General features: G+C 32.0%; 1 protein-coding gene across 1 annotated transcript in view; it reads left to right on the forward strand.

Moving 5' to 3' along the window:
- Positions 1-25,345, forward strand: part of LOC124536820 — a 112,663-nt gene that overhangs the window by 82,146 nt on the left and 5,172 nt on the right. The window contains exon 4 of the mRNA XM_047113439.1: positions 25,067-25,231. Coding sequence (XP_046969395.1) covers positions 25,067-25,231 — 165 coding nt within the window. The remainder of the gene's footprint in view (positions 1-25,066; positions 25,232-25,345) is intronic.

Raw genomic sequence — 25,345 nt, forward strand, 5'->3', positions numbered from 1 at the left:
CTTCTAACGAAAATAAAAAAAAAAACGCGATTCTTGCCACATATAAACTCAACCATTAAGACTTTTAGAAACTTTATGAGAAGTTTAAAATGGTTCTACGTGGGCATGCAATAAAAAAAGACTGTTAAAATGATGAAATTTTCCGTCTCAGTTGATTAAACAAAACACGCAGTTTGTTATCTTTACAATTTTATTTAAAAACAAAACTAACATTTCACGAATCATAAAGGCAGATAATAATGACAATCAAATGATGGACATTACGAATTTTATAAGAAATTATTAGTTTCATGTTACTGTTTTTTAATAGTGAATTACATTTTTTTTTATAAAGAAAGCGAACATTTTTCAATTTCCGACACAATTTAAAAGTAAGAACATGACACAGAATAACTTTCTCTTTGAAATAGATCGACCGTAACCGCGTCATTTTGGCTTGTATACGTTTATAGAAGAAAATCATAGATTTTTGTGACATGTGAATAAAGACGCTTGACAAGTTGTTATGCACTGTTTGATTAAGATTTAGTTCCGATGCATAAAACACTCTATTATGTCATAATGTTCTTTCTAATCTGTTGTCCAAGTGATTTATCGGTCAAACTTTAATATTCACGCGTCTCAATATATAATTTATATTTGTTATTTAAGTTATGGTTTAGAATTGTCACCAGAAATATATTATATTTATAAATTCGACTGTTTGTGTGACTGAATGTTTTGTTTTATAAAAAATCACCATATATTCTATCAATCAACATCGCCTCTACAGATTATAACATAAGATAGGCTTGGAAACGAGTACTTGTCATTAATTTCTTTTAATAATAACGATTTAACAGGTCTTGATTTAAAACATTATTTAATTTACATTTGACTTTAAGTATGCTGGTCACCTTTAGAATCAAATGTCAGTTAAAGATTTTATTCCTTCCTATGAAACTAGATCAATTAAAATTAACATATAAATCACATCTAAAATACAATTATAAAAAAAACGTCGTATGTTCTTAAAATTAACACCTTATGCAAATTGACAATTAAAAAAATTACGAACGATGCCTATATAAGTATAACAACTTAAAATTGAATAGCAATATCAATATTAGTGGAATAACCCTGTCGTGCTTTATTTAATACTATGTATCGCCAGTTTCAAATGGCAATATTTTTTCCGGAATATAGAGGCTTATTATTACTTATGACTAGAAAGGACTAGATTAAGCGGATGTTGCAGTTTCCACTTACGTTATGCAGGTGCATAACTTGTAACATGCTTGTTACTTAAAAAAACGTCACTTATTATGTACATATAGACATGCTATCATTCACTAGCAGTGATGTGTCAGCAATCAACGGATGCTGCAGCTTTATAATTCTTGAGGAATTTATTTTTATGTTGGTTATACTCGATATGGATTTACGTGATCAATTGTTTAATTAAAAATTAGTCTGCGATACTACATTGCATATCCAACTTAAACAATCACCTGTCAAGTGTGATAAGAATATACAATAAATATTATCTTAATAATAAAATTCATTGCTTAGCCACTGTATTGGGTGTTAGCCATATAGAATAAAGATTTTTTTTTATTAAATGTTCAAAACAAAGTTAATTTTCAACACTTTTTGTTGACAAACAGGCGTCTGGCTATTTGATGTTTTGTATTCTAAAATAAACATAAAAAATTGTTTATATAACACAAAAGAAATCACCTCAATATTTCTAAACTCAGCTTCCGTACATTGTTTTATAAAGCAAAACAAAAACACTCTGTAGTTTAATATCAGCACGTGTGCGATATGTCACGTGGCGATCGGCGGATGTTACCATCGTGTGGTACAGGTGTTGCGAAACGGACTGTGGCAGAAAATGCAATTGCACTTACGAATATCCATCTGGTCACGTGAACATCGAGAATAACAATTGAAGAATAGGTTTAAAGGTTTACGGATATTAGTTCTACTTCAATTCATTTTTTTTAAATATAGCGTCTGTATCTGTGATAAAACATTTGAATATTAGCCTTACCTAAGTACTAGCCACCAGATCAGGGTATACAAGGGTAGAATAAGGGAATAAGTTTATGTTTATATTTTTCGGACAATTTTAACAATCATATTTCAGTCAATTTATATAAAATCTCAATGAATTGTACACTTGAACCTTCCTCATGGATCGCTTTGTGCATTAGTGAAAACCGTATTAAAATCTGTTTGATAGATTTTGAGTTTATCACGCTGCGACGTCACGGGAGGACTTTATTCAATATACCTACATATATGCTTAAATTATATACATTTTATATATTTATTACTTAGAACTTGCCCGGATTTGAACTTTGAACTTTTTGTTTAGTCATGTAACTTTTATTGAAATATATAAATATACAAAATACGAAGATTCTAGATCGACGTGTTCTATCGACTAATTCTGAGGCTTTGTGTTAATTTTTATCTTTTAAATATAATCTATGCATACATAATTTAATGAAAATGTCTTTCTTTTTCAGGTAAGTGCAATTTTCCTGCCGTTTTACACAGCCTCAAATCAACAGCGGTAATGTTGTATATATTATTTCCGTTTAAAATTATTTCATAGTAATAATTAATCGATATATTTAACATGAATCACAATTACTACACGCGTGATCATGTAATATTATAATTTAATGCTTGTGACCTGGTAAATAAACACAGTTAAGCAATTCACTATATTATATGAATATATAATTATGCCAATTTGCTTTATTTAGTTCAATTTATAGGTAATCGATATTGCATATATAAGAAAATAAATGTATATTAAAATGACCTTATGTCGCGAGTATAAACTTTCTTAAAGACTGATAAATCTAAAAATAGTATTACATATGTTATGTAACGTAACATGGCTTGGTTATATAATCAAAAATATATTTTTGGATATTTTTGAACAATGACAAATTATTGTCGTTTTAAGAAAATATGTAACATTAAGAAAGCGGATATAATTTCAGTAATTTTAAGCGATAGATAATTTGATACATTTTCAGCTCTTTATCGACATTAAAATCTTTGCTTTTGAAGGAAATATAATTTGATTGAGCAACGAAACGAGAAAAAAAGTCTCGAACCGAAACAAGTCTGACCATACATACGTTGAGCAATACCTCGCAAACGAATCCAGTGCCATAAACTAGTTTTAATAAACATCGTAAGTGGTAACGCAAGATATTCTTAATGACGGCGACTGCCATCCGTCTGAGAAATGCCCATAGCCGTCTCATTACCACCACCAATTACCAGCCACGGTGCCATTTATCTCTCGCATTAGAAAGTTCTAGGACATAATTAATATCGAGAGAGGTAATTATTTCGATACCGAAGCGACGTTCAACGTAAAGATAGTAGTTACACAACTCAAATCCCATAACATTATCAGAGAAAGTTCTCCCTAAACAAGGAATTCGTGATAAGAACTCCACCCGAGAAAACGATTTCTGATCTTATTATGGTCAGCGCTTAAGTGAAGCGAGTATTAAGAATATCTAAATATCGCATATTTAAATATCAACAAGATATTAAAGGAACATTTTTTGAAACACGCCGCTATACCTCTACATACAAATATGTTATTAGAAACTTATGAGTGTGTGCATAACAATTAATAATGTGATTATTCCTTGGTTCATGTCATTATGGTTGATTAATTGCTAATTAAATTAAAACAACGTAACATTTACGAAATATAACCGAGTTAAATGTATATAGTAAACGAGGGTAACGAAAACAGAAATAATATGTCGAATGCGTATAAAGTTTTTGCGTACGACTCGGAGCGCGAAACATGTCGCCCTGAGACATGTGCATGCTACCACACCGCTAATTGCACGAATTACCGACAAACTGTCTCCGTGCTGACGAAATTATAATAAAAAGCTGGGCAACGCGGTCGAGCCGTCATACATCATATTCGGATATTATTCATAATTGACATATTTTTATAAAAGTAGGGAGTCAAAGCCCTAGTGAAAGTTAAAGTTTAATCACAAGCTCTTATCTTATTAGTCTCGCTCGATCACGCGGCGGTACTCGTGCGGCCTCTAATACATTTTAAATATCGCTTGTCATTAGCATTATCCATTATCTATTGCAGGCGTTACATAACAAGCGTGAGGATCATGATACCCCCGGGCCATTACTTACGACGACTTACCTCAGAGCAATACTTAAGAACTTAGTTCACTTTATCAAAGTAAATTGTCTTTTTTTTTCCCTACAGCTTCTTGTGATAATATTTAAAATGCTGATTAAGTCAGGTTGTGTCTCAACAAGGTTCTATTGTAAGCCATTACAAAGAAGCTTTCATAAGAGCAATGGCATTTCATCTCTAGATATACTCTGTTACATGACATCTAAAATTAATCTATTTATATTCAGTACAATAGATTTGTTTAAAAACATATGCATTATGTATGTATAGCATACAAATAGACAAATTAAAAAATATATATTACGAATTAACTGCTGTAGAATTAGTTTAAAAATATACATACATACTAAATTTGATTGTTACAGCAAAATATTTGTTCAAGAAAATGTAATCTATTTATTTTATAGAATTTGTATAAATACATCGAAAGAGTCTAAAAATAAAACAGAAATAATAAATATCAGCTCAAAGAAAACGTCTTAAGATATATCTTTAAGATTTTTAATGCAGATATATAATGATGATCGAATGCTACTGAATACACTCATCCCCGTGGGTAAAACCGTATTTGAGGATGCTTAACGATTCTTGAGGAAAAATATCATCGTGAGAATATAATACACTGAAAGCAATTAAGTTTCATCTTTAACTATATGTCAACACATACTTACGTAATTCGAAAAGTTGCGTCGGCCCTTTGCTCTTTTACAAAGTGGGTTAAAAAGCTGCCAAACTTGAAATCCAATATGGCCAATCAAGTTCGGAAATCAAAATTCAAAAATAAAAATTTCTTTGATACAGTCAATCAGTATTATTACCGCATGATATATTATTGAGGTTTTTTCACTAGCATATCGTTATTTTTAACGTTGATACCGTTATTGCAAATTAATATATTTTTTATTTATTATAAATTTTATATAAATAAAAATATATAATCCCTTTTTACTTTTATATATACTAGGATGTTATACCAGTAAACAAAAGTTAGTTTACTTTGCATAACTCGTATGAATTTTTATTTTTTTATAGAACATGTTTATTTTTTTCAATTGTTGCATATTCCTGTTCTAAGTCCATTCGTTCGTTCATCGAATGATAAATAACAATCAATCATGAATGTACTATGCTCACTTCGGACGATGTCACAATGCACAGTGAAATTAAGCCAACTTATTTCAATCTCGATTTCGTCCTATTCTCGTTACAGAGTGAAAGTGATCGCTTTTGAAATCACTGAGATTTATGCAGCTCATTAAGAAACGTGAAATCATCATTCGTTACCGAAGATAGGTCGGATAAATGACGTTCATGCGCCCCCGGCGTTATTTCTGGAACGTCCAGTGACGTCTAACATTTTTTAACTGATATCAGTGTAGGATTGATTGCAGCCATCTTTTTATATGAATAATGACTATCATCTTCGAGATTCGATATAATAACTTCATACTAAAAGCTTAATCAAACATCTTAATGATCTCTTTAATCCTTTAACACAGCTGTTTGTAGATTTATTAACCAAGAAGCAAACATCATCTTCTATAATTATATGTACAATTAAAATTATATGTATTTTTTTAACGTTTTTGTTATAAGTTTTTTTCGATAATGTTAATGAAATCTTAGATGAAACGAATTGTAACAAAATGTATTACTTAAAGAAATTATTGACCATTGTAGTGTTTACTACGAAAAATGATTTGGTATTCTTTAAGGTGTTAAGTAATATCCAGTAGAAGGGTGTGCGCGTGCGTCGACTATCAAGATCTTACGTACGATATACAGTTGGCAACGAGGACAAAATTAATTCAATATGGGCTTAATACCTACATAGACTAAGTTATTCGTTCTTACATACTTCAAAGTATACTTACTACAGTTTTTATTTTTTTGTATTTTTTCTTGATGAAAGCATGTTGAACATGTTAGTTGATCAAATAAAAAAATGTTTAAAATAATATGTGATCGAAGCTATAACTCGAATTTTAATATGTGAAATACATTGCATACTTTGTGAAATAATGATTTAATACACGAAATACAATACTATCTAAATTAAAGAAACGTTACAAATGGCCGCCCACTGAGCACATCTTTTAACGATATTATTTCATTTGAATCGTATGAACGTATCACCCTTAACGTGAGACCTTCATAAAACACCCATTATTTACTAATACCCAGTAAGCAATAAAAGTTATTACATATTAATAATTTCTTCGGGAAGCTTTTATTCGAGTTTTGTATTCATGATTTAATTACTCTATTCAAAGTTATTCTAACGTCATAACCATCGGTCAACGTCGATATCCCCTTCTAAAGTGGCATGCTAGAGTGCGTAAGTTCGTGACCAAACTCCTGAAATGGACATATCGATGTCGTCCGTGTGGCCAGTGGTAGCCGTTTAGTACATTACATTCACGAGAAGTGCACCTCTATTACACGTAGATAAGACTCAAAATCCAAGATCAATCGACCTTGACAAGTAACTAATAAATGTGTAGGTCTGTAAACAATCGATAGTGCCGCTGCGGACATCGTAACCCCACCCGCATGGCTAATGCGTCCACGCAGGCACGTTGCATGGCGATGAGGATGAACGGCGTAAAAACAAGCCTTAAGTTCTTCCACTATCAAATTTTATTTATCTATCTACTTTATTACCTAATTTGTATTCAATACTTCCTTGACGAATTCCAACATGTTTATATGAATATAGTTTCGAAAACCTTGACGGTCTCGATGTAAATACCTATAATCTTGTAATACTTGTAAGACCGAGTTTAAATCTCACATAACTTTTGGTTTCGATCATTGTACACGATATTTGTTTCCAAATCAGTAATACGTATTTATTGGAGAAAGCGATGTCATTACCCTGAGAACAGAGAGCTGTTGCGACGTAAATAATGAACCAGACGGATTTTAGTAGATATATCGGTGGGTATAAACAGTTTTATTGTTTTATTACCTAAAATAAAACTGTGTATATAGCTTCTGTTTGAGCCTAAGGTCAGTTGAATTATTCCAATATAAAGATAAAGAATATATACAATTAACTGTAGGTATACATTTTGATTATTCGGATATTCGGACACATGTAACTACATTCAAATATTTTGAATTAATTTAATAGGTGTTTGTCGATTCATATCAGAACTTCCTTGTTTATATTTTTTATCCCTAACGGTAAAATAACTTTTTAATAGTAAAAAATATCATCACTTTCAAAGTAAATTTTTAAAATGTGAAAGCTCTTTTTTATATTCACGATAACCCTTTCAATTACTTGTTAGTAAAATGTTTTTATAACTGAGATTAATTTATCAAAAAATATAAATTAATTTAATTATTTAAAAATCGAACAATTACAAGGAAAGAGGTCGGGATTCTGTACCGGGATATTATGCAATCCACAGGACCTCGGATTCGTCTTTACATCAGCTAGCTGGTATTAATTATTACACTGTCATTCAGATTACATACATTTGCACAATTTCTAAACAATATTACAGTTAGAAATAGTTCAAAATCGAATTTCACAAATGTTAACAAAATAGTTTGTTCGCATTTGTGAAATATAATACTTATTATTTTAAATACTTTTTTGCCTAAATATATTCTGTTGTTAAGTATAGTATTATATTTAAACCATATGAACTTAATATGACGGTTTAATCATAACCGTTGCCCTTGATGATTAAAATAATAAAACGATTAGGAAGTACCAACAAATTAAAGAATTAAATAATTATACTCGTAAATATCATTGTATACAACAATTATACATTCTTGTTTGTTATTTAGAATGAGATGTCTTTGGAAAATTAAAACAACAAATATTTCATCTTAAATACGTTTGCTAATTTATATTAATGTGTCCGTTAATCTTCTGAACTGGTTCATTTTAATATCTAAAACAAAAAACCATAACAATTGCCTACAATAAGGTTAGTAGAACAAATATCGTAGATTGTCCGATTGTTTTAATGTACGCACGTTTAAATTAAATATCATGACTTGTTATTATTCGCAGTACTCTTATTTTTTATACGAAGATAAATATTGATAATCAATATATTTGTATAAAAAAATACATCGTGTGTTTTATATTAGTACAAATGATTACATTAACCTTCATCCTATTAATTGTTTGTATTAAAAAAATTAATATATAAAAAATGAGTATATAAAATAAATTACTATTTATATATATAAATAATAAGATATGTTTTTAATAAAAAACAGAAAGAAAATATTTTAGAGCGTTTTGGTTAAAAGTAAATACAGTGCATAAAAATAACTACTTAGCAGAAGTATTTTCTTCTATTAATGATAAAAGTTGGTAAAAAGCGATCGCGCTGCTTTTACGTCATGCTGTCATGTTGGGTTATGTACAGGTGTTCTCATATATCTTTTAACTCCCGAGCAATGAGACCAATACTATACAAACGTTGGAAATGTAAAAATTCTTACTGAGTCTTTAGTAAAGTAAGTAAAAGTAAGTAAAGTAACAGCCTGTACATTTCTCACTGCTGGGTTAAGGTCTCCTCTTCCTTTAAGGAGAGGGTTTGGAATATATACCACCACGCTGTTCCAATGTAGGTTGGTGGTATGCACATGTGGCAGAATTTCGATGAAATTAGACACATGCAGTTTTCCTTTACCGTTGAGCACGAGATGAATTACAAACTCAAATTAAGCACATAAATATAGTGTTGCTTGCCTGGGTTTGAACCCGCAATCATCGGTTAAGATGCACGCGTTCTAACCATTGGGCCATCTCAGCTCTTCAGGCTTGTCCCGATATTCGTTTAAGATCCACGTGTTCCTTCCACTGGGTCACTTCGGTTCGTAATTTCTTCTGTATCTACATACAATATAATATAAATATAACCATACATACAGCGAGTCTCGCGTGCGCCGTTAACATTTCAGATCACGCACTTCCACGTATCCATTCATATAATAGACTAAGAATGGAAAATTGGATAATATCCCCACAAATAACAGCTTAACAAACCTACCGACCTATTTTGTTTGAACTAGTAGGGCTAGCCTCTTGGAGCGGTTCATGTTATATACCTACACACATTAGTCTGATCATTTGTTATTTTTTTTAGATAATTTTTTTCAAACAGTTCATATTGTTATATTACATAATTTAAGATTTTTACTTTTACATAATAGACCATTGAATTTGTCTATTAATTTTTTTGTGTCTTTCACATTTTTCGCGTCGTCGTTTCTTAATCATCGTGACAACCGCGATATTTCACAGCTCAAATTCATTACATCTAACAACTGCTTGCACTGTTGAAATTTGAGATATTCACAAGAACGCTTTCAAAATTGCGGACTGCGGTCCACATTTTAATTTACCAATCAACCTTGAGACTATAAAATATCCGCCGTGAGTTTGTGATTCGTCTCAAAATCTGCCTTTACGTAATTCAATATATGTGATTCTAATCATTTAACGAAAGTAAAATCAATTTACATTTTACATTTCATTACTATTTATTAAACCCGAAAATCTCAGCGATTTTTTTGTCAAACATGTTAGTATCCCTTCCGCCAAGGTATGCTTTCTTTCGTTTTGCAGATTTTTTCCCTCACTTTATTCCTTTTTTCAGATATTAGAAAAACCTTTTGACCGATAAATGAATTTAGAACGCAGAAAAAGTTGTGTTGAAGTCTAGAAAACTTTAAATAATCTGAAATAACGAAAATATCTCCCTGAAAATAAATCGGGACAGCTATTATTTCTTGTCTACTTTTTGCCATGACCCCAAAAATACCACTCAGCCAACGACGTACGCGCCCGCGTTACCTTACACCAAGACGTTCAGACGTAAAATGATAATACTGCAAATTTGCATTAATAGTCTATTGTCGATTCAACACATTTAGTATGTGTGCCTACTTCGTCCGATGAGTTTGGTTATGACACATGTTTAGTTCCATGTCATGCTAGTGAAAACAAACGCGCGCAGAATATGAAGCGAAGATGGAGTGTAAAATTAACGCTTTATTGTTACCAAGAGATGAATAGGTATATCGTATTAGCTATGTACTATGTTATGTACTTATATATAATTCTATCTGTCGAAGTTGCGCTCGTGGAAAACATATTAATTCTTTATTAATACATTCTACTAATAAAATATACGTATAAGACTATTGTTGTAACCGAATAGAATAAAGTTATAAAAGGGGTGCAAAAGCAACTTTAGTAATAATATTACACAGATTACTTTCTAGTACCTACATCTACATTACGAAACGAAGGTCTCCTGTAAATTTTATGTCTTATAGTTTTAGCCGAGCGTAGATATCTGTCAGTCAGGGCATTGACTTTTTTATACATAAGATTAACTTATTGCTGTATTTATTATAAGTTTATTTGGAGGTAACTGTTTTCAACAGTTGACAGACAAAAATAAATACAAAACTGTCGTCGCAAATGATTCGATATCTCAGTAGTAAACCAGACAATAAACGGGCAGTCTAATTCATTTTAAGGGGTCATAAAAGCACATCACAAAGATCAAGAGCTCTTGGTTTCCGCGGCGAAGCGTGTCGTGCGGTTGGTAATCGAATTAATGCCGTAAGACGCCAATGATATAATTTAACTGGTTTAATTGAATTGGACATAGCTTGGAGTCAACGAATTTAGGTTACGGCGTCCAAGGAACAACAACTCCTTGAGTCGATTTTAAAACACAGACTTAACATCGTATACTTAAATTATCTAATTCGTATTAAATAATAAAAATAATTTAATGACAGTCTATAAAACATAAACGTTCTTTCGGTCATTTTCAATGTTAATACGCTAATATTTCAAATGTTTTTGACATCATATGGGATTATAGTACATTTATAAGCTTATTATGCAATAAAATCGTTATTCAACTGACATAGTTGACAACCAAATAAGCGGCTGATGCTAATTAGAAGTCTGTCGCAAGCGATCGGAAGTTTCAACACCAACTGGTAGCCAGATTATGGTCACAGAATATTATGTTAATTAATAAAGCACTCACAGTGGTCTATGGACAAATCTAGAAAAAGCATTTCTAATGAACGTGGAAGTGAAGATAATAATTTCTAGATTCACATCCGATGATATCGTTTCACGATTGTTTTGTAATCCATATCAGATCTCCGTAGCGTGATGTGTATAAACGTGTTGCTTTGATTGATAAGTCGTGTGACATACTCTACTTCTCATTACGTACCGTTTAGGCTTCCGCATACGGACGATTACACTGTCGTGGAAGTGTAATCATGCATGTTTCGCAAAATGTTTTATAGCGTGCAAGATCTCATTTATTAGATTGGAAATTTTTTTTTTTTCTCTTACAACTAAATTGTCTTTGTTGTATTACAATAAATTAATCGTCACAGTCGTTTGTCTGTAGTCAGTAGTCAGCTTAAGTCGTATTACGCGTGCCAACCGCCCGCCCGCCGCAATCTCCACTCACGAAGCTTTCGTTATAAATAATGCCTCTTACATTTATTACTTCACTGATATATTACAACAATGATTTATGTGAGTTTTGTCACTTCGCACTGGGAGAACGTCGATTATAAAATAGATTTTAATATGATATTTTTGCAATATCCATTTCAAAGAAAGTGTCGGTTGATTAATTTAATCTGTTTTATATTTGTAAGTTGAATCAAAATTGCTTGAAGTTTTATTATAAAATGTTCACAATGTTTAAATTTATAACTGAATATTAAACTAAGTATAAATTGCTTTTTGAATACAAATAAAAATGTTTTTGCATTAAAAGCTGCGCTGATATTTTAAGTTACATTTGCATTAGTGTTAAATTGCTATTAGTAAGAGAAATCGTTTGTATCTTAATATAAGCCAAATGGCATCAATTTTAAAAATGGATCTATAAATAAATAATGATGATTCTATATTTGTTATAGCAAGTTTGTTCGCAAAAACTTAAATGACAAGGACGACGAGGCGGCCATCTAGAACTGTAAGTTTTTTGTTACAGTAGGACCAGTAATAAAATCGAACTGCATCTGTTATAAAAATAGGTTTAAATAATCCAAAGTATTTATAAAAGACGTTTATTAGTCCCATTGTTATGGTGGCCAGTTGCACATGCAAGAGCATAAGTTTGTGGCGTGCGTGCGCGAGCGCAAGTTCTAAGGCAAGACTCCAGTCCTGATCGCGCGGCGCTCGTAGACGCACGACTGCGGCGGTCCTCGAGTACGGATATTATTGGTCGGTGTAAACAAGCGTAGGGCATGACCCACGCTATAATGTTGTGTTAGTGGAATTAATTTGGACTACCTTCATACGTGATTTATATCTATGATGCATGTGAGTGTTTTATTTTATTTTTTTAATTATCTATTCGTTAACTATTTAAGGTACAATTATTTATAATTTAATTAATTTTTGATTGATAAAATGTTTGTGTGATTTAAATATTAAATAATAAATTTAATTGAATTTTAATTAAGTGGCTTGAGTGTCGTAGCACGTCTGCCTTGACTTGACCTTCCCTTGCCAAAGGTTTTTACTATAAATGTTTAATACCGCAAGTTAAAAAGAAATTTAAAAAATATATAATATCGAAATAATAGATAATTAGCAAATGACTAAAATACACGTTTTCCCTGTATTCCTCGTTATAAATTCATAATGCTACTTATAATATTCAAAGAAATGTATCGTTAGAGTCCGCCCGTGCATATGGGGTCTGTTATTATAGGGCTTATTGTCTTTTAATGATATGGCTGGGATCATGTTCTCTTCTAATAAAACTGAACACGTCGGCTTCAGGTTCCCAAGATAAAATAGCGTACGTACTTATGTTGAAGTGTAAAATGCTATGCTTACATTACTTGCAATAAACATCACAACCGTCTACTGTTACTGAGATTCGATATCATCGGGCTTCTTCTACGAAATAAAGATACATTATTTACGATGGTAATCAAAACAAGTAACACCTAATATATGAAAGAAATTTGTAAACAAATATATTACATAATAAAATATATACAGCGCTCGAAATAAAAAAAAAAATTGAAAGCTTTTAAGTTAAACGTAAATGCGACATACGCAAGTATGTCCTTTCTCGGAACTCGATAGTGATTTTCTCTTAACCTATAATGTAAAGATAGGTTTAAGATAAATCTGTTTTATAAACAATGTAGTTTACAACAACAAGGCACCACTTGAAATATAAACAAAACATCCTCTTTTTACCTGATTTTTGAAGCGGTAATTGCTTAATGAATAGACGGAATACTCCAGGGGCAGAATGGGATAATAATAGGGATGCGTGTTTTATCACAATTATATACGATACATGTTACACAACCAAACGCCGCTTCGCATCAGAAGATCCAATTGATTGATTTTGCTTTCGTAATTGCTTCGTAATTACTCCGAACTAGATCGATCGTAACCTAATTTTCTAATTATCTTGGTAAATCATTTAAAAGTTATTATGTGTTTTTGAGTGAGTAAGAGCAGAGTTTATTGAGTGGCAAAATCTTATGACTGTAAGATTTGTATCCAAATAAAATTAATATTATTTTCATGTTATAGTCTTGTTCAGATCATTTTCTTACAATATATAAACAAAAAAAAAAATATTTTTTCTTTATCTACTTAAAAATTAAATTACTCAATCTGAATAAAATAGAACAAATTAAAAGTGATTTCACTTCGATTAAAACCAGCAGTGGGCTAATGGCTAACCACTTGAATTTTAACCGAAGATTGTGAGCGAACTACAGCCATACATCGTTGAGTTTTCATGAGCTTAATTGGTATCTATAATTTTTCTCGCGCTCAAAAAAAAACAGCGTGACTAAACCGACACAAATCGAGTGAAATTAGGCCACGTGTGTATCCATCAAATCAAAATGTAACGCGGTGAAGCTTAACCTTATCCTTAAGAAGCCTTTGGCCAGTGGAACTTTTCCATATTATTAATTTTGATTCAAAGTGATTTCATCCAAAGATTTTATAACATGTTCCTTGAGCCAGTTGGTCATGAAATCATTCCAGCAATCAGTATTCAATTTGAGTATTCTAAACGTGACTGCATTATTTAGAATTTTAAAGATTATATTATAAATGTCCACGAAGACAGCGAGTTGCAGCATTATTCACTAATGAATAACTAATACACTATGGAATAAAGTGGCGTTATTTGAACACAGAAAACATTAATGAGATCAAATTGTCTTTAGATAATATTTTCAATCTTCTTATAACCGAAAGAGTAAACGATATTTAAAATATTCATTTAACTTACAGCCGTTACATACAGTTTCATATATATTGTACTTTTAATGTCAATAGTAGGGTTAAAAAAAAAAAACTCTTTGGTAATAAAGATAAAGCAAAGATTAATGAATTATAAAACATTAAAGCTTATTCCCTTTATTAATCGAGCAATAAATTCTTACTTTAAACGACGACTGTAACGATGGGATAGCGTATCCTAGTTAGCACGGTATTTTAATTGCTTTCTATATTGATTTTTAATAACAGGAAGCCTTTAAATTTCATCCTTTATATTTCATCTTTATGGGCAGACGTTTAATTTTCGTTATTAAAACTGCTTAGAGCGATAATTCATTATTTGTTACTTTATTTTTTTCATCTCTATCTACAATGTGTGTCTTCAGAGTTTACTACTTGCGTTCGTGCCTTTTTCATCTTTATGGCTGTGTTATGTACTTATTAATGACGTATATGGGTTAACTATGTAAAGACTAATTTAATTACTAATGCACCTGTGCATAATATTGTATGCTTTGCACTAATGCATTCTTGTTGCCCGTCAGAATGGCTCATGAGTACATACAATGATATTATGTTGTACTTAACTCTATAAACTCAAACGTTTCACTCATACAAAACCAGTACAACACTTGTACATATTAATATAAAATCCATTATATTTAAATGGAACGTCTGCTAAAACAATATAGTCATTTAGCGAATTCAAACGCGTACGAGATTATATTTAAAATTGCCTAGCTTTGTATGAATAATGAGCTTAGACGTAGGAACATGGAAATAATGTGTACGTTTGAGCTTGCGTCATGCTCATGCGTGGCAAGTAATAAGAAGACATTACAAAATTACTAACCATTGTTCTATGTTCAAGGAACACCGTTTCTGGGTGCATTCTTGATCGACGAGTTCTAATACAGCCGACATCATTGTGCATCTCAATTGGTTCCCACACAACGCAAAAATATAATGAAATCACGTAGGAAGTAACGTTACTGAAAACGCGAACGCACGACGCTAAGCGGAATCATTTGCAATGATATTTCTGCACATTATGTTAAATCACACTTCTACAGTTCGGTTCTATTTTAAAGATCGAGGACATATGATAGATCTTGTTTTTATCTAGATCTATAATATCTAGAGAGATCTGTTTTCTACGATAAAGCACGAATATCTGTCCTAAACGTTGGTAATGGAAAATAGACGTACGTGATTAATTTATTAAAAAAATAACATATTTTTTGCTATTATTTTATATATTCATATAAACCCTTCTGATCTTAAGTGGACACCCAGTGAGATTTGAACTGTGAGAAATATTAATCATTCCTTACGTCGCCAATGTCGTACTAACCTTTGAAATAAGGATGTATGTCCATTAAAATCTGACTACAATAATAATTGTTTGTTATCAATACCCTACCCAGACAGCTTGCACAAAATAAAAATAACAAACACCAAATAAAAATAACGTAACCGCTTTATTTTTGAAGGACAAGAATGGATTTGCTTGCGTTAAGACAAGTTGAAGAATAATTTATTCAGGCACTAACTTACAAGTATTAAAGCTACCACGTTTCAAAGTCATTAATTGCTGTCCAGCGGGGACTGCACTTTTGTGTTGTTCATATCCCTTTGATTGTCGAATTGTTTACAAGTCTCACAAAAGAGAGACTGAACAAAAGTCGATAGGAATTCTTTAAAGTTAGTTTAAATTCTGTTAAAAAAAATCAATGTCCCGCAAAGGATGTAGAAATTTAAAGTTATGTACGTGACAAATTTAATAAAGCCGTTTTTTGGACCACCATTTTGTCTACTAAAGTTTAGTTCTAAGGAATGTTAATTTTTATGTTAAGTTAATTTCCAAATATCTGACTCAACATTGAAACATTAAACTAATCTAAGAGTAAATATTGTAATAGTGTTATCTACATTTTTATTGTTACAATAAAATATGTATTTAATACTTATAACACTCGAGAAGACTGTCGAGGATTCATCGATGTTAATATTCATATACACATTCCTATAGCATATGTCAATGTCAAAGGAACTTCTGAGTCACACGTTAACTAAGTCGATCAAACAAAATGGATTAATCGAACATCGTAAATTAACTTTAATTTGATGCCCAAAACGAATGTCTCATTGCTGCGGGCTCATTCATTTAATTAACTGAAATAATTTTGTTAATTCACCACGTTTTTAGTTTGGAAAATAGTATAATTTTAGTTTAAATTCTGAATGCAATAAAACAGTTTGTTGAAATAAGCTTATTTTTCTTAAGTGTATATTTTCTGCTGTGTTAAAGCTTATTAAAAGGATTTTAGTTACTTCCACAACGCTCTAATACAGGTGTTGATTCAACACGTGACCGAATTACATCTTACATATGCAAATTTCCTCACGATATTTGCCTTCACCACACAGATAGATGAATAATAAATAATTAAATACATATGAATTAAGCTCATGTAAATTCGCTTGACCGAGTTCGAACCTGCAATTTTCGATCAACATTCACGCGTTCTGACTTCTCTCAACTAACTGCTACTACTACTAACTTGTAATAAAACATTAATCCCAAGCCTCTATGGTTGTTTTTAATCAAACACGTTTGATAACGACAAACTATCATTATGTTATTTCATAGGTCATCTCTGTATACGATACATATAATTAGTTTGCGGTATCTACTAATATTCAAAGACACGAGAGCAACAAAAAATAACCCCAAAATATAATGACGTAATGACGTATCCACACAAAGCGGGCTAATTTTGTGGGTGTCACTCTTCACCGTACGATCAACCGAAGACAGCAAAACGTTTACGCTTCAATTATAGTTCTTATTACTATTGGGATAAGATTGAAAGCTATATCTCTGTTTATTTACGCTTGGGTAACTGCATTCTGTGTTTGTATCATGTTCCGGGAACCACGGACAATGCGTTTGCTTCCCTACGAAACAATTTCCAGATGATCTGACTTGTATTATGTTTTGTTTATTCTTAGTAATTGAAATAACAAATTAACGTAAACTTGCTCTTAAAGGTGCAATTGATGTTATCTTTTAGTTACAACATCCACTTACAAAGCAACATCTTGTTTTAGTATAGAAAAGCGACCTTGTTAAATTTGCACCTGGAAATGTAAAAAGTACGATGATATTTTTAGCTCCACGTCTGTCATATTATACAATATTATATTATCATGCACCTGTCTTACGAACGATGCTCGCATAAACATAAACGTGTAACGTTTTCTCTGAAACGTTTTAATTTTAGAACAATTAGGTAATCGTACGATTTCCCAGAAACATTACAACATATAGTTAAGATCACCTTTGATACGTCTGACTTGAATGGAAACAGGTTTAGCTGTTAAGTATACCGTTATTGAAATTTAAGCGAATTAAATAATTGTAGAATTCGAGGTTAAGACCTTGTCCTTTTCACTTGGTTACAAGTTGTCTTTGAAATGATGTTAATGTAAATTTACCATTACGCCATACAGTTATAACAAATACGTATTTTGACTGGTTGTAATAAATTATATATATTAAAATTAATTTTATGTCATTAGGAAAAAAATATAAATATATAAAATCGATTATATAAGGTAATTAATAAGCGTTAGAAATGAATTTTCATGCGGAATATTCTTAATTCATTTGGCTTTCATCCAATGCCTTTTGTGATGTCACACCGAGCACTATCGCGATCACAAATATAATAGTCAATCATCACGTGAAAATCTTGGCTTCGTTTTTAGAACAATATAGATATAATTTACGTAACGGAAAGTTCAATGATATATTGATGTATTGTTTCGAAATACTAGTGACCACTCATTCTTCCAGCACGCAACTTGTAAGTCGTCGACATCCACATTTATCACACGCTTCTAATGTGAATATATTTCTGCGATAAAAATGTTTACGTAACAAAGAGCGACAATAAGTGGGACAATGGATGTTGCATGCGGTATAAAGAATCTATTTCCTTATCAATAATTTCGTCGATCTCTCGTTTTTAGCACATTATAAACATAAATATCTTCTTCTAATATTAATAGTTTCTCAGTATTACTCAGTAACTAAGAGATTAAACTTGAAAGTTAAAATACTAACGTAAATTGTTGTTATATGGATTATATATATATAGCGTGGATTTGTTTTTAAAAATATATGTTACTAACGACTCGGCCCGGCTTCGCACGAGTGCAGTACTGATATTAAATTTACCACAGAATTTACACATTAGAAACTTCTAGAATTAGTAGTCAATGTATTATACAAAAACCTTCCTCTTGAATTAATTTATCTGTCAAACAAATCCGCATCAAAATCTGTTACGTAATTTGAAAGATCTAATCGTACAAAGACTAGTTTCTTTTTCTTCCGAAGGATATTATAGTTTACAAAATTCTTCAACATTACTTATATCTTTTAGTAATTTGTAAGAAAATTTAAAAGAGTAAAATTAGTTTAACTATCACATATGTCAGTCTATGATGTAAAATAAATCATTGAAAAACAACGTTGCGCAAGGTGAAAGCGGGAAACGGTGAGTTACCAATAGTTTACTGCCGTTTTACTGCCTCTCGATGACTTCACTCATTTTCATCGTTTCAAATAAATTAAACAAATCTTGAATTATTTATCATTATCATATCATATATAGTATCGTACGTGGAATCATTAAGATCGTAAAATTAAAGCGAATTGTTCTTGCTCAATCAGATTTAAATTTTAAATACACTCTATAGCTTCTTAATTTAACAGCTTAATAACTTCTTTAGTTTAAATTCCTTACAATATAATACGTTTTAAATTTATACTGACAGACAATAAATTCACTGCAGGGGTATCGGACCAATGTATCACGAGTTGACACAAATCCGCTCAAAATTTTTAACGGTATTGGGATTTTATTCTTAAGAGCTCATTCGGGTTTCGGACGATAAATTATTTCCATCTAAGTAATACGATTATTGCATAACTAACTAAAACCATAAACGTTGACATTTTTAAATGCATCGTTAATAGTCACGTAATAAAAGTCGTTACGATCGCAGTATGTAGTAGTTTTTAAATCATTACTGTGGGATCTTACATAACCGGTGAGCTTAGTGACTTAAGCAAATTGAAATATCCGATCGTCTATCTAATGAAGCGAGTATGGTTCGTGAATACAGCGTATTAACGCTGTTGCCGCAACAGTGAGGTCCCGGGTTTAGAGGGCATCATTCCGAGCCACCTCAATTAGCCGCATACTGTAACCTCATACAATCATCCTCAACGTCGTCGCCTAAACCCGAGGCAATGCACTTTCTCCCTTGGACTTATTTAAATCGTCTCCAACGCTTGATTGACTCGCTCTATTGTAACCCTAATCATTACATAAACCGATTTCATGTGCCGTCACTCAAACGAATATTTTCGAATGATTTTGTTTTGTCAATGTGTAATGATGCGTATTCTATACGCTTGCCATTTAATTGTTAGGCAATCGATGTGTCCGTTTAACCTATGTACCAATAGTTACTAAAGATGAGATTGAATTAAAAATTGATGGATTTTATTTAGCCTATCGAAGCCGTCATATCCCGGGGTGCTTAGCCAATCCGTTTTGTTATGATAAATCGTCTTTGCATTTTTGCTTTATGAACTTAAATTTGCAAACACATATTTTAAGTAGTGTTTGCATCCAAATTATTTTTATCCGTATATTTATTGTGAAGTATTTTGTTGGCATTTTTTGTTTGAGCTCATCTGTTTATTAACCAACATTAAGCATATAACACATTTTAAACTGAATAGTTTATAATATAAATGTGTGAAAGCTTGAACTATACTTTTTATTTAGGTATATGGATTATAGCTCAGTCGATATTTGGCTATTGTATACCCACAGCTTTATATGAACAAACAATACAAGAACCTTGTTCATTCATTACACGTTCTTAGTACAAACTAGGGTCAAATGTGGGCTAAATTAACATGTGCCCGTTGATATCTTACTTCTAGCGCATTCAAAGAGGCTGCTATTGTGTATGTTGTAAAATTAACATAGCTATCACACGAAGCAAAGAACATTTCACTTCTTATTTGTTCATCTTAAGCGATGATGAAATATAACAGCGTGTACTCGTAAGGACTCTTTAATCTAATCTACTATTATTGAGTTGTTTCTTTCTTATCAAATAACGTAACAAAGCATTTAAATTTGAAACATTGTTTAAACTTTTAGGAAATAAAAGTTTGCTGAAGAATTTCTGATATTTTTTGTCTTATTAAAAACGATTGTCGCGAGACACAAGAGGGTGCAGTAAGAAGGTCAATGGCCTCGATATCGTCGTGATTCAGTCCGAATGCATTATTTTGATTCACCGCAGCCCTTCATCATTCCCTATCGAGAATTCCACGCTTGATGTCTTCTTTGGGAGTAACATTACTTTCTTTATGATTTATGATGGCCACAATCGTAATTACTCTTGACTTTATGTTCATGATATTTATATGCGTCTACCATATGCATTATATTTTGTGGCTTAAAAATACTTGTTTATGGACTAAATATTTGGGTTTAAAACTTTATTGAGGTTAATAATAAGATATAATTATCGTTTTTGAACACACATAGAATTGTTTTCGAGGTCTTGGTTTATTCGGTTCGATTAAAAATTTATCATTCAGTGATCGCAAAAGGCTTGTTTTCACCGGAGATGAATTGGCAAGTTTACAGTTCTTTAGTATCAACAACAATGGCGAAAATATATGCCACGGCGACCCGTCGTGTCCTGACCTTTTGCGATGTCATTCTGATAAAAGTTCAAGAATATACATATTTTACCGGCAGATGAAATTTATGAATTGAGATTAGGTTACTCTTTTAAAGCAGTATCGACACGTAAAGTTGCTTTATAACGCAGTAAAAACAGATTACATAGTATCGCCACTTTTTATTGTAAAAAATCAAACAATCATTGCTTAATCTTAACAGTTCTATCTAAGCAATGTTGCTAAATTCCTTCGTAGGCCACGTTTGAATTGGAAGCCGGTTGCCGGCGGCCGTCTTACATTCCAAGTGAATCACGCCCTAATTATTGCTTTCTGCGAACCTGTAACAGTTAAGCTCTGAACTTTGAATTGCTTACCGTTAATAACCATCAAGAAGTAAATTTACTTACAGCAGTAATGTTGTCTTAATTAAGCAATTTAATAATTACATACTTAGTCACAAAAACAGAATTTTGAAATGATTATAGTACGGTTTGATTAGAAAGGAAGGAATAGAATAAAGAAGGAAAAGTAAAATTATCTGTACCACTTTTAAAAACAACTTGATCAGACTTTGAACTACAATAATGAAGCAGGATAAATATTTGGTGCTAAAACAGTTCTTATCCGACAGTGGAAATTCCGCTCAAACCAGTAACCAGATGATGGGGAAGTTGTTTACGGAACTGACTAAACTGAAAACATATGTTTTATATGGTGCGCCTTTTTAAATAAGGTTGAAAATACATTGAAGATGATACTCTTCCTGGATAGCCAAACAGTCCACAATAGACATTTTTAAACAAATCAAAATTTTGGTAAGAAAACGGCCTTAGTTACAGTTGAATAGTTTATCGTAGTATGTACGTGTAATTGTTTTGAGATCCTGCATGGTGATTCAGCCTTAAATTCCCCCACTAAAATATTTTGACAATAAAAGGATTATCTATGAGTAGTAATTATGGCCAATTGGCCACTTAAAAACACATTACTGATTCACTGATTGAGATGGAAAAGCATCGTTGCATAATATAACAAACATTAGTTTCGCTTAAACAAACTAACGTTACGTGATGTCTCAGAACGCGTCGACTTTCGTCTTTCCACGCCTTTCGGCAAAGTCGTATAATAGTGTCAACAAAAGATAAATTAAGCCATGTACTTCGAAGGGCGCGTTCAAATGCGTGTTACGTGTAAGAAAGTGAAAGGTAACATAGCTTGTCTAAGTAAATTATTTTATGCCTGCCCAACCGGCAAACCTTTACAGTTTCCGATCAACATTAACTTGTCAGTAATAACTTGTAGATTCCAATAAACTAAATCGTTTATAGAAACTTAACTAGTAAAATTCTTGAAATTCTTACATCGAACAAGGTTTCCATTAAATAAGTAAATCAGAATGGTGAAACGAATGATCACACAAAAGGGTAAAATATTTTAAATAACTTTAATCAATTCATTGATTCCTTATGAATACGTAGAGGACTTGGCTTCGATGATTCTTGATCAAGTATACCTAATTTGGTAAGAGCAGATGACCATTATGCACGGGTAGCGCACACGCATGTTTTTCGGTATTTTAGGACAGTTGGCTCGTTATCTAAAAAACTAACGTTACCATCTCCACTTACTCCGAAGTAAACATTTGACTTAGAAAGTGCAGTTTCATGTTACGCCCAAGATAAGCTTTACGTGTTTATTTGTGATGTTTCGAATTCTTGGTACTTAACCAAATTCAGGTGTCGATTATGGAGTAAACAATTCTAATCGGAAAATTTAAGCTTGTCTAAAAGCACATTATAATAGACAATTTTTATCATCGTCCTACCTTTGTTTGTCAGTTTTAATCTTTGTTAGTCGTTGATTTGAAAACAAAGCATTTATCTGTTCTTTTTAAAGTGGCTTAAAAGAGATAAAAACTGCATACCGTTGGAACTTTCATCCTTTTGGTATTTTTAACGATACGAATACAATGTGAGATTAAAAAGTCCTGCTCTTTCATACGTGTATAAAGACAGCGTTCATATAGTTTTAAATAACTTAACATACATTTAAATTCTTGAATTTATATTTTAAAATATGTACTGATTGCCATAATCGGTAAGTACCGATATGTGTAATCAAAGAGAGCGTACAAGTTCTAAGGCAATCATAATATATCACGAGCAAACATGGCTCTATATTGATAATGATCGTAAATTAGTCGTTATCAAAAAAAAAACTAACATACTTATCATGTGTGTTGATGTAATCGCCACAAATTGGATCATGTAACGGGCTTGTCCGTTCGTATAAGATTCTCAACATCTGATCGCGGTCGTACGATAGGCGACATAATAAATAGAAATTGAACTTGCATTTTGAACCTTGTTCATAAATGAATAAGAGCTCCTGATTTCGTGACTATACACTGACACATGTACAATTACTTACAACACAATAACTCCATGTCATGTGCCCGCACTTTATCCTTAGCATTAATAACGCTTTTAGTTTTTTGCAAGCTGTCAGAAGTCAATCCATCGGAAAAATGGTGAGGTATTATAAGCGAAAGAATTTTGATTGATAGCGTCCATTTACGTTTTTGTATAAGTAGAATAGTTTTAAATTATTATTATCGAATACCATTGGTTACAAAAGATAAGACAGATTTTTTTATTACTCTTATATTTTTCATGAACGGTGACAATATGAATAGATTGATATGATTCAATCTTAACAGTTCTAAAGAATTTAAACCGTTAAGTAATTCTGATGTAATTCAACATCGAATCATTTAAGTAAGACGACCTTAATCTATTTTCGCTAACATATTCTAAATTATCAAAATGTTAACAAATCATCTCCAAAGTACAATAATTTATTACGGCGATGATAAGCGGAATGTTGAGCGTTCTCAGAAGGAATAATAACGTCGGTAAACCCGTTGATGTCTTTCATTAGTCACAGGTCAACGTTAGCTATTTCGCGATCCAATGAGCAGCACTTTGTGGATTTAGTGGTTTCTGTAGTACTACTTTAGTAAATGCCTGTTTTCCCTATAAAGTTCCAAGAACTTTTCTCAAGTTTATCGAGATAGTTATGTTGAATAACGTATTCACATAAAATGTTTTATTTAATATATTATCTATAAATAGTGAAGCGCTCTTTAAAGGCGTATCGGTAGATAATTTACAACTGTAGGTGCATACAATGAATAGTAAGAACTCTCACGGTCCGCGCCGTGTTATAATACAGTAGCTTTGTCGCGGACACGCTTGAGAGGGCGTCGTGCGCTCGGGAAGTCTCCCTCAGGACTCCGTATGCCATTAGAATATAGATTTGTATCGTTACCTTACAATGCCACTCGCTAATGAAGCATAAAACCTAAACGGAAATTAAGTTTCTTATTCAACTCCTTACTGCATTATATCTGTTAATTCAAATAGCTGTTATAATTTATTTATCATGGGAGCGTAAGTAGTGGCTCATAATTCGAAGTAATAGTTGAATGCCTCGGGTAGCCGCATAGTTGAAATATTACCATACATCAAACTGAGCCGCTGGCGCTGTAATCCTGGAACTCACATATTTCCTAGTGCAAGTAACTTAGCAAATTATCTCGACTTGAAATATATCAAACTCGACATAAATTGTCTCTATAAGATTATTATATTGAAGTTGTTTTCCTTTTATATAGAGCTTGTTGATGTTTATTAAAATGTAGATTTAGGAATCTATCTTTTTAATTACATATAGTTAACTTGACGTAATTGTTGATTGACTTGTTTCTTTTTTGTTTTAGATTGAGCGTTTGGCGCAGTATGAGCGGCTCGTGGGCGGCGGCTGCGCGAGACGGCGCGCGGCTCGTCTTTCTGACCTGGAACGCGTGCAAGACCTCTTTCCGCACGACTACCTCGCTCTGCACGACGCTGACGCACCCGCCGCTCTCGCTTCTCACCATGCGCAGGTAACGTTTCGAATTCGTTAAACACCTCAATAGTCGGAGTAGTATTCAAATAAAAATAAATGTACATTACGATGTAACAAAATGCTACACCATGTAAATTAGCATTTTTTAGCC

This window comes from Vanessa cardui, chromosome 17 (genome assembly GCF_905220365.1).
Source record: "Vanessa cardui chromosome 17, ilVanCard2.1, whole genome shotgun sequence".
NCBI classification, from domain to species: Eukaryota; Metazoa; Arthropoda; class Insecta; order Lepidoptera; family Nymphalidae; genus Vanessa; species Vanessa cardui.